Genomic DNA, 12,022 nt, shown 5'->3' on the forward strand with positions numbered 1-12,022 from the left:
TAATGAGATAAATAAGGAATGCATCTTTAAATTTTGTTTAGAAAATGCTCATGTTTATTGTGGAAAATTCAGAAATTAGTTTTACAAATAGTAAATTGCTATTCAATTTGATTTCAAAATTAGAGATGTTGCAAATAAACATTTGAAATTTAGGGGAAAGATGGGGGTTGGAGATGCAAAACTAGACTGCTGCAGTCTAACTTATTGGTCAGAAAAGGGAAATATGCACCTAAAGACATAAGAAGTGTCAGTGAGGTTAGAGACAGTTCAGGACAAGGATCTTCTATTCACTCATTCATCTACCCATATTGATTACGTGTATTACCCGAAGTGTGTTTCATGTATTATACATTGTGTCTATAAGTGCTACACCTTTTCATGGCTTTCTCTTCCTATTTCTTTATACTTTCAATTCTTTTATACACTCAGCTCAAGTGCTGCTTCCTCTTGAAAGTCTTCTGTGATACCCATTTGGTGCATTCCTATATTCTGACTCTACAGCACTGTGTGAATTTAATGGAACTTAATACATGTGTCTGGAATTGCTTGCTTTTTCATTCTGTGTCATATCACTGAGGTTAAAACAAACAAACAAACAAAAAAAAACAGAAAAAAGAACTATGCCTTATTCAATTTGGTAATCAAAATGTCTATGATACATTAGACACAAATAGATGTTCTATAAACGCTCTTCCAATGAATGGATAAATAAAAGATTATTCTTATACATTTGAGCACTTTTCCCCCTTTAAGTGTTTCCCCCCCTTTTTTTTTTTTTTTTTTTTTTTTTTAGGTAAACTGCTTTAATATGTGAAGTCAGCTCCTGTCCAGATTAGATGGAATCAAGAAATAATGTAACCTACTTTGTCCTTCTGGGTCTCACACAGAATCCAAAGGAGCAGAAAATCCTTTTTGTTTTGTTCCTGTTCATATATCTCTTGACTCTGGTGGGCAACTTTCTTATTATAGTGACTATAGCTGTCAGTAAGACCCTGAACTCACCGATGTACTTTTTTCTTGCCAGCTTATCATGTATGGATGTCACTTACTCCACTTCTATTACTCCCAGATTGATTTCAGAGTTATTATTTGGGGGAAAAAGCATATCCTTTGACTCCTGTATGACTCAGCTGTTTACAGAGCACTTTTTTGCTGGATCAGGGGTCTTCCTTCTGCTGGTGATGGCCTATGACCACTATGTGGCCATCTGTAAGCCCTTGCATTATCTGGTGATCATGAGGCAGAAGGTTTGTGTTGTGTTGCTGGTGGTGTCCTGGGTTGGAGGTTTTCTGCACTCAGTGATTCAACTTAGCACTATTTCTTGGCTCCCTTTCTGTGGCCCCAATGTCATTGATCACTATATGTGTGACATGTATCCGTTATTGGAACTCGTCTGTGCTGACACCTATATCATCGGCATCTTAGTTGTGGCCAATGGAGGACTGATCTGCACTGTTGTGCTTCTGCTCTTACTCATCTCCTACGGAGTCATCCTGCACTCTCTGAAGAACCTGAGTCAGGACGGGAGGCGGAAAGCCCTGCAGACCTGTGGTTCCCACATCACCGTGGTTGTCTGCTTCTTTGTTCCCTGCATTTTCATGTATGCAAGACCTGCTAAGACCTTCCCCATTGACAAATCTGTGAGTGTGTTTTATACAATCATAACCCCCATGCTGAACCCATTAATCTACAGTCTAAGAAATTCTGAGTTGACTAATGCTATGAAGAAGCTCTGGAGAAGAAACATCATATCTCATATTAAATAAATGCATCATCTACCATGAAGGGAGTCATTTGACAGCAGGTTCCATTTCCTTAGAATGCAGAAGTCATTTTAAAATTTGATTTTGGATTTAAAATTTTTTCTTTAAAAAGAAAAAATTCTGTCTTCAAAGAGTTTATGATAATTTCAATTAAAGATTACAATTATACAGCTGTGCTATTAATAACAGTTTCCTCCATACTAGAATGTAAGGCCCATAATTACTTCTTTATCACTGTACCTAGAAATGTGTAACGCCTGCATGGTAAGGAGTTAATAATAAATAATGATTAAGTGGGAAAAGTATTATACAGTAACACTGATTTTTAATCAGTTTATGCATTTAGCTTTTTTACTCTTTTTCAGAGACAAGATAATTTTTATTTAGCATCTTGTTATTTAAGTAAACTTTTTAATTTTTACAATTTAAAATATTTAATTCTATATATTATTTGTTAGTATATTCAGTTGCATTATACCCAAATTTTTTACTTTAATACTGTTAGTGTTCACAAGAAAATTGAAGTAAAATAAGTAATAATAAACAACATAAATAAAACCAAATAATTTGGGGTGAAGTGTCAAACAAATTTCTCCTTTTTCTCTCAATATTTTCCAATCTTCACTCTAAGAGGTAGAATCTAATTTTTTTTTTCTTAATTTTCATTTAGTAAAAATATTTGCAAATGCCAGTTTATTTGCCATATATATATTTGCTTTTTCTATGTATATCACACTTGCTTTTACTATGCCACGTCTTAAAGATATTTCAATACCAGCTCAAACATATCCCTTAACTTTCTCATATTTCACAATGCTTCTTATAAATTTATATTAAAATTCATATGCCCATTCCTTTTCATGTGCTTTTAAACCTTTTTATGACAGTTTTCAAATAAATATGTTTTTGAATATGTGCAAATATGATTTCCTAGGCATAAAATTGTTGTTTTGATATTTGAATCAATGATGAGGTAACATATGCATTTAAAATGTTGATATTGATAGTTATTGACAAACTATTTTTCTGGAGGTTGTATAACAACTACAGTCTTGTCCACTGTCAGTGAGAATTCATTTGTCCATATTTTCGAGACCAGTACCTGATAAATAGTTATAACAACTGATTAAAGTTATTTTTATACTTTGCTACCCTCTTGATATAATTTAACTGGGCATCATTCAATACATTTAACTTGAGTTGTAATTATTTTTTGGTGGATATTTTATATGTGTGTCTTACTTCATTCAATTTTTTATTTTTATGAGATCATATATTAAAGAAATGATCTTTTTTATATTGTATATATAATTAATATTTTCTGGTTGTATGTTCTTAAATTTTTATCCTATGTAGAGTGCTTTTTGTATGTAATATTTTTATAGTTTATATTCAGTTTTTTTGTATATTGCTTAAGAAGAATTTTCTCATTTCACTTGTGACACTTCAATTCTTTTTTAGTATTTAATTTTTAAAACATTTTTGATATCATATGGAAACTTTTGACTTGTCTTGAATTAATTTTGCTATAGGAGATAAATATTGATTCAATTTTTAGTTGTTTCTCTAAATTTTAGGTTTCTTTTAAATGGTCATGTAAATATCTTTTTGCCATTGATTTAAAATCCTGACTATTGTATCCTGAAGTCCTATGTATTTGGGTCTAATTCAAGACGCGATTCTTTTTCATTGATCTCTTTATTCATGTGCAGATTGGCACATAATATAATTGCCATGATATATAACACATTTTGATAAGTAAAGAGACTAGCAGTCCCTCATTACTATTCTTTTTCAGAGGTATGCCTAGGCTTGTATATCTCTGTTCCAAATTATTACAAATAATAAATTGAATATAAATAAGATTAATAATATAGTTTAAAATACTGCTGCTGCTAAGTCGCTTCACTCGTGTCCGATTCTGTGCGGCCCCGTAGATGGCAGCCCACCAGACTCCCCTGTCCCTTGGATTCTCCAGGCAAGAATACTGGAGTGGGTTGCCATTCCCTTCTCCAATGCATGAAAGTGAAAAGTGAAAGTGAAGTCACTCAGTCGTGCCTAACTCTTAGCGACCCCATGGACTTCAGCCTACCAGGCTCCTCCCTCCATGGGATTCTCCAGGCAAGAGTACTGGAGTGGGTTGCCATTGTCTCCTCCGAGTTTAAAATGAAGTTTAAATAAATTTAAAATAGTTTAGTCACAAAATAATATTCAGTTATTATTTTCAATAAGATTCACTTTAAGAAGGGTCATTTTAGAGGAGTTGATGTCTTCAGAGTATAAACTGTGACCCAGGTATGAAAAGATGTTGTCAGTGAAAAGTCACCTTTTGTAAATTTGGGCAAAGCAGGAATTACAGCTCCTGCTTGTATTTCTGTCCCTTGTGGACGTCTGCTGTTCTTCGTCTACGACATCTGAAATACCAATGGACACTTGCTGTAAGAAAAAAATCATCTCCTTCAGGAAGTCCAGGACTAGTGTCTTTGCTGAGCGTCTTTTGCTCCTGAGATCTTCCTGTCCATACTGGCTGCCAGTGAGCACTATGTGACCATCTGCAAAACCCGGTCCTGTGAAACCATCATGAGTGACAGGGATGTGGCTTCCTTTTTCACGTAACAGGAATGGGAAGGCTGTACTTGCAACCACACAGGTCTTCATAGTGTGGCTGCCTGTCTGTGGTTCAATGTCAAAGACCATTCTTGTGTGCCTTAAACCCTTTGTTGAAACTTGTCTGCATGGAATTAACATCCTTGAACTCTGTTGATGCCAATCATTGGTTCATTTATCCATTAAAATATTTTCCCTTGTTGGTCTCTTATGTGGTCATCTTGTCCTCCCTAGAGACATAGCTTGGAGGGGAGATGCAAAGTTCTCTCCACCTGTGTCTCTCACATCACTATGGTCATCTTAGTTTTCATGCCCTGCTTATTTGTGTATTTGTATCCAAGGCTTGGGTACATTTTATATCATGATAAGGCCTTTGTTAAACTTCTTAAACTTCAAGCTCAGAAATTTAGATGTGAAAATGCTATGAGGAAGTTCTGGGATGATAAAGTGACTTTGGGAAATAATCATAACAATAAAAAGTGAGTTTGTCTTTAAAATGGAAAAGAGAAAATACAATTTTTATTTTATTTTTTAATATATTTATTTATTTTAATTGATAGCTAATTACTTTATAATATTGTAGTGGTTTTTGCCATACCTTGACATGAATCAGCCATGGGTGTACATGTGTTCCCTATCCTGAACACCCTCCCACTTCCCTCCCCATCCCATCCCTCAGGGTCATCCCAGTGCACCAGCCCTGAGCACCCTGTCTCATGCATCGAACCTAGACTGACAATCTATTTCACATATGATGATATACATGTTTCAATGCTATTCTCTCAAATCATCCCACCCTCGCCTTCTCCCACAGAGTCCAAAAGTCTGTTCTTTACATCTGCATCTCCATTGTTACCATCTTTCTAAATTCCATACACACACACACACACACACACACACACATATATATATATATATATATAGTATTGGTGTTTTTGTTTCTGACTTACTTCACTCTGTATAATAGCCTCCAGTTTCATCCACCTCATTAGAACTGATTCAAATGCACTCTTTTTAATAGCTGAGTACTATTCTATTGTGTATACATACCACAGCTTTCTTATCCATTTGTCTGTCGGTGGATATCTAGGTTGCTTCCATGTCCCAGCTATTGTAAACAGTGCTGTGATGAATATTGGTGTACATGTGTCTCTTTCAATTCTGATTTCCTCAGTGTGTATGCCCAGCAGTGGGATTGCTAGGTCATATGGCAGTTCTATTTCCAGTTTTTTAAGGAATATCCAGACTGTTCTCCATAGTGGCTGTACTAGTTTGCATTCCCAGCAACAGTGTAAGAGGGTTCCTTTTTCTCCACACCCTCTCCAGCATTTATTGCTTGTAGACTTTTGGATAGCAGCCATTCTGACCGGCTTGAGATGGTACCTCATTGTGGTTTGGATTTGCATTTCTCTGACAATAAGCAATGCTGAACATCTTTTCATGTGTTTGTTAGCCATCTGTATGTCTTCTTTGGAGAAATGTCTGCTTAGCTCTTTGGCCCATTTTGTGATAGGGTTGTTTATTTTTCTGGTATGGAGCTGCATGAACTGCTTGTAGATTTTTGAGATTAATTCTTTGTCAGTTGCTTCGTTTGCTATTCTTTTTTTCCCATTCTGAAGATTGTCTTTTCACCTTGCTTATAGTTTCCTTCATTGTGCAAAACCTTTTAAATTTAATTAGGTCCCATTTGTTTATTTTTGCCTTTATTTCCATTACTCTGGGAGGTGGGTTATAGAGGATCCTGCTGTGGTTTATGTCAGAGATTTTTTGCCTATGTTTCCTCTAGGAGTTTTATAGTTTCTGGTCTTACATTTATGTTTTTAATCCATTTTGAGTTTATTTTTGTGTGTGGTGTTAGAAAGTGTTCTAGTTTCATTCTTTTACAAGTGGTTGACCAGTTTTCCCAGCACTACTTGTTAAAGCAATTGTCTTTTCTCCATTGTACAGTCTTGTCTCCTTTGTCAAAGATAAGGTGCCCATAGGTGTGTGGATTTATCTCTGGGCTTTCTATTTTATTCCATTGATCTATGTGAGAAAATGCAATTTGATGATTGAAGACAACTCTACACTACTTAAAAGCATATTGATTTTGACATATAGGCACATAGAGGCAAGTTCCAAATAGAGAGTTATTTACCATTATACAATTATATTTAGTTTTATGTATTACCCATTTGGTAGTTAACTTTTATTTACTGTCAGAATTAGTTAGGATTTGGAAATTTCCTGCCAGTCCAGAGGTTGGGACTACACACTTTCATTGGCAAGGGCCTAAGTTCAGCCCCTGATAGAAGAACTAGAATCACTCAAGATTACCCACACAGCCACACACATAAAAAGACACAACAAAACAAACAAACAAACAGACAAAAAACCTAGGCAAGGAATATTGAAAAAAAATAGTTTGTTATAATACAGTTCTAAAAAATTTTTTGAAATGCAAATGTTTACTATGACTCATTACAGTTTCTATTTAAGTCATCATGCTTCCATGTAGCATAATTATTATCTGCCACTCTGAGCGTAAACCCATCTCACCCAGTGTTTCATCAGTCACTTTGGTGTCTCTGCAGAGTGGAGTTGAAGTCCAATCTGTGGTGTGTAATCTGAGTGTACATTCCTACTGCTTTGTAGGGAAGGAAGTTTCAGATTATAAAATGCCCTCTTCTCCTGAATAACCAGTCAATCTGAACTATTCTGGAGGAGCACAAAATACTTCAAAAATGTTTGCTATCTTGCACCTAAAATCTGATTTTGAGACTTCAAACTCTCCCTTTATCTGATCTGCTTTGTTTATTGGTGAATCCTGAGTACTTAGAACAATGCCTGGCCTATGGTAGATACTCAATGTTGGTTGAGTTGAATATGTAATGCTACCGGAGTTTACCCAAACCCATGTCCACTGAGTCGGTGATGCCATCCACATCTCATCCTCTGTCATCCCTTCTTCTCCTGCCCTCAATCTTTCCCAGCATCAGGCTCTTTTCAAATGACTCAGCTCTCAGCATGAGGTGGCCAAAAGATTGGAGTTTCAGCTTAAACATCAGTCCTTCCAATGAACACCCAGGACTGATCTCTTTTAGGATGGACTGGTTGGATCTCCTTGCAGTCCAAGGGACTCTCAAGAGTCTTCTCCAACACCACAGTTCAAAACATCAATTCTTCAGCACTCAGCTTTCTTTATAGTCCAACTCTCACATCCAAACATGACCACTGGAAAAACCATAGCCTTGACTAGATGGACATTTGTTGACAAATAATCTCTGCTTTTTAATATGCTGTCTAGGTTGGTCATAACTTTTCTTCCAAGGAGCAAGCGTCCTTTAATTTCATGGCTGCAGTCACCATCTGCAGTGATTTTGTAGCCAGAAAAATAAAGTCAGCCATTGTTTCCACTGTTTCCCCATCTATTTGCCATGAAGTGATGGGACCACATACCATGATCTTAGTTTTTTGAATGTTGAGCTTTAAGCCAACTTTTTCACTCTCCTCTCTCACTTTTATCAAGAGGCTCTTCAGTATTTCTTCACTTTCTGCCATAAGGGTGGTGTCATCTTCATATCTGAATTATTGATATTTCTCCCGGAAATCTTGATTCCAGTTTGTGCTTCTTCCAGCCCAGTGTTTCTCATGATGTACTCTGTATATAAGTTAAATAAGCAGGGTGACAATATACAGCCTTGATGTACTTCTTTTCCTATTTGGAACCAGTCTGTTGTTCTAACTGTTGCTTCCTGACCTGCATGCAGGTTTCTCAAGAGGTAGGTCAGGTGGTCTGGTATTCCCATCTCTTTCAGAATTTTCCACAGTTTATTGTGATCCACACAGTCAAAGGCTTTGGAATAGTCAATAAAGCCGAAATAGATGTTTTTCTGGAACTCTCTTGTTTTTTCGATGAACCCCCTATGGATGTTCTTGAAATCCTTTGAGGAAAATCCCAGTGAATTAATTAAACAAGAATCAGCCTTGGACACATTCCAAGACCCAGTGATAATTGCAGCTGGAAGGGATGAAATAGCCCGTGATCTTCACCCCTAATAGGAAGAAGATGCTATTTGCTTAGCAGCTGCCATAAAAATTTCAGGAGGTCCTTTCTTAGACTTATAGCATGACTTAAAAAGAGTCACAGGAATGTTTTTCAAAATCTCAACTAGTTTGGTCATGTTAATATGGCAGAGTGAAAAGAACTGGACAGTCAAATGCTATTTGTATTTTTGAAGTTAGGAGGAAAGAAGTTACTTGTGAAAAATTTCCCTGCCAAATAACTAGTTGATTTCTTCTATGTGTATGTAGAATTGGCTGGTCATTTTGATATATTTCCTAATGCAATAAACTTGTTTTTCAGGGTGTGCACCATGGAATTGCTTTCAAGTAATCTACATTGCAGTTAAAAATGACCTGAATAATCAGAAGACTCCATGAAGCAAATGGACGGACAGTCAAATAAACTATATGCTCAACTAATAAAGTGGCCTTTTGTCCTCTTTGTCAAACTGGATGAAAAATAGTTCCAAGTGTTGATGAGTAACTTCAAGATATTCTTCAGGTTCTGAACAAGCCTCCAGAAGGTAACACTAACATTAAATAGTGGGAACCAAGCTCACAGTTGTGAGACCTTCTTTATTATATAAGAAAATAAATTACTTTAAAATCAACCAAACAAAATCAATTCTAGGTATATGACTTAAAAATGTGTACTTGAGAAAATGAATTAGATATTCTGAACCTTAAGTTCTTTACTTATGAACTAAGGATTACAGTTCTTGCTACTGTAAATATTAAATGTGTTATATTAAACTATGAGTGAGTGATTGGAACATGCTGTAGGAGTTTGGAGAAGTAGAGTGATGGTTTCAGAAGAAGGTTAAGAAGGACAGTTTGGGCTGCAGCAGAGAACAGACTTTTGAGGCCAATATAAATGTGGAGAGACAGCAGGAAGCTGTTACCGTGGAACAAGAAGAGACTAAGAAGTAGGGAATGTTCAGATTTGTGATATATTCTGAAAGTAGTGTTAGTAGGATTTATGTAAGTTTCATGAGAGTGACTAATGAGTAAAGAGCACTTAAATTTTGTTTCTGAACACTAACATGAAAATTATAGTATTTAATGAGATAAACAAGGAATGCTCTTTAAATTTCATTTAGAAAATGCACATGCTTATTGTGGAAAGTTTAGAAGTTATGTTTTATAAATATCAAATTGCTATTCAGTTTGATTTCAAAACTAGAGATATTCCAAATAAACATTTGAAATTTAGGGGAAAGGTAAGGACTGGAGATACAAAATTAGACTTCTGCAGTCTAATTTATTGATCGACAAAGGGAAATATCCACCTACAGACCAAAGAAGTGTCAGTGAGGTTAGAGACAATTCAGGATAAGGAATTCATCTATTCACACATTCATCTACCCACACTGATTATTTGTATTACGTTGAGTGTTTCATGTATTATAATTTGTGTCTTTATAAATGCTGCACCTTTTCATGGCTTTCTTTATTTCTTTATACTTTCAATTATTTTTTACCCTCAGCTGAAGCATTACTTCCTCTTGAAAGTCTTCTGTGATACTCACTTGATATACTCCTATATTCTGACTCCTCAGCACTGCATGAATTTCATGGAACCTCATACAGGTGTCAGGAATTATTATTTTTTGGTTCTGTGTCATATCAGTGAAGTTAAACAACAAACAAACAAAAACAACTAAACCTTATTCAACTTGGTAATCAAAATTTCTATGACACATTAGACACAAATAGATGTTCTATTGACGTTCTTCCAATGAATGAATAAATTAAAAAATTCTTATACATTTGAGCATTTTTCCCCTTTAAGTGTTATCTCCCTTGTTTTTTTTTTTTTCTTTTTTCTTTAAAGTAAACTGCTTTAGTATGTGAAGTCAGTTCCTGTCCAGGTTAGATGGAATCAAGAAACAATGTAACCTTCTTTGTCCTTCTGGGTCTCACACAGAATCCAAAGGAGCAGAAAGTCCTTTTTGTTTTGTTCCTGTTCATCTACCTTTTGACTCTGGCGGGCAACCTTCTTATTATAGTGACTATAGCTGTCAGTAAGACCCTGAACTCACCGATGTACTTTTTTCTTGCTAGCTTATCATGTATGGATGTCACTTACTCCACTTCTATCACTCCCAGATTGATTTCAGAGTTGTTATTTGGGGAAAAAATCATATCTTTTGAATCCTGTATGACCCAGCTGTTTGCAGAGCACCTTTTTGCTGGATCAGGGGTCTTCCTTCTGCTGGTGATGGCCTATGACCGCTATGTGGCCATCTGTAAGCCCTTGCATTATCTGGTGATCATGAGGCAGAGGGTCTGTGTTTTACTGCTGGTGGTGTCCTGGGTTTGAGGTTTTCTGCACTCAGTGATTCAACTTAGTACTGTTTATGGGCTCCCATTCTGCAGCCCCAATATCATTGATCACTATACGTGTGACATGTATCCATTATTGGAACTCGTCTGTGCTGACACCTATATCATCGGCATCTTAGTGTTGGCCAATGGAGGACTGATCTGCACTGTTGTGCTTCTGCTCTTACTCATCTCCTATGGAGTCATCCTGCACTCTCTGAAGAACCTGAGTCAGGAAGGGAGGCGGAAAGCCCTGCAGACCTGTGGTTGCCACATCACCGTGGTTGTCTGCTTCTTTGTTCCCTGCATTTTCATGTATGTAAGACCTGCTAAGACGTTCCCCCTCGACAAATTATTGAGCGTGTTTTTCACCGTCATAACACCCATGCTGAACCCATTAATCTATAGTCTAAGAAGTTCTGAGCTAACTTATGCTATGAAGAAGCTGTGGAGAAGAAACATCATATCTCATATTAAATAAGTGCACCATCTAGCATGAAAGGAGTCATTTGACAGCAGGTTCCATTTCCTTAGAGTGCAGAAGTCATTTTAAAATTTGATTCTGATTTTAAATTTTTTCTTTAAAAGGAAAAAAATCCTCTTTCTTCAAAGAGTTTATGATCATTGCAATTAAAGATCATTATTATACAGCCGTGCTATTAAGAACAGTTTGCTCCATACAAAGTCCTCCCCACCCGTGTCTCCCATCACTGTGGTCACCTTAGTGTTTGTGCCTTGCTTATTTGTGCATTTGTGCGCAAGCCTTGGGTACAATTTATATCATAATAAGTCCCTTGTTAAACTTACACTTCACCCTCAGAAATTTGGATGTGAAAATGCTATGAGGACTTCTGGGATGAAAAAGTGACTTTAGGCAAAGATCATAGTAATAAAAAGTGAGTTTGTCTTTAAAATGGGAAAAGAGAAAATAGAATTATGATTGAAGACAACTGCACACTACTTAACAAAAGCATGCTGATTTTGACATATAGCTACTCAGAGGCGAGTTCCAGATAGAAAATTATTTGCCATTATAAAGTTATACTTAGTTTTATGTATTACCCAGTTGGTAGCTAAATTTTATTTACTGTCAGAATTAGAATTTGGAAATTCCCTGCCAGTCCAAAAGTTGGGACTACATACTTTCATTGCTGAGGGCCTGTGTTCAGTCCCTGCTAGGAGAACTAGAATCCCACAGGCTATACCACATAGCCACACACATAAAAACCACACCAATAATAAACAAACAAATAAACAAACAAAAAACCTAGGCAAGGAATATT

The 12,022-nt window shown here is 36.2% G+C and overlaps 1 protein-coding gene and 1 pseudogene across 1 annotated transcript; both read left to right on the forward strand.

Moving 5' to 3' along the window:
* The first annotated feature begins 836 nt into the window (after positions 1-836).
* LOC133056323 (olfactory receptor 4A47-like) lies at positions 837-1,766 on the forward strand. The gene has a single exon (XM_061141522.1). It carries the CDS (start codon positions 837-839, stop codon positions 1,764-1,766), a length of 930 nt encoding a protein of 309 aa, XP_060997505.1.
* Positions 1,767-10,290: 8,524 nt separating this feature from the next.
* On the forward strand, positions 10,291-11,220 carry LOC133056328 (olfactory receptor 4A47-like; annotated as a pseudogene).
* The last annotated feature ends 802 nt before the right edge of the window (positions 11,221-12,022 follow it).

The sequence above is a fragment of the Dama dama genome, chromosome 1 (assembly GCF_033118175.1).
Source record: "Dama dama isolate Ldn47 chromosome 1, ASM3311817v1, whole genome shotgun sequence".
Taxonomy (NCBI): Eukaryota; Metazoa; Chordata; class Mammalia; order Artiodactyla; family Cervidae; genus Dama; species Dama dama.

What these genes read in the sequence shown, in the direction of transcription:
- LOC133056323 (XM_061141522.1), top strand. Translation starts at nt 837, where the DNA reads ATGGAATCAAGAAATAATGTAACCTACTTTGTCCTTCTGGGTCTCACA.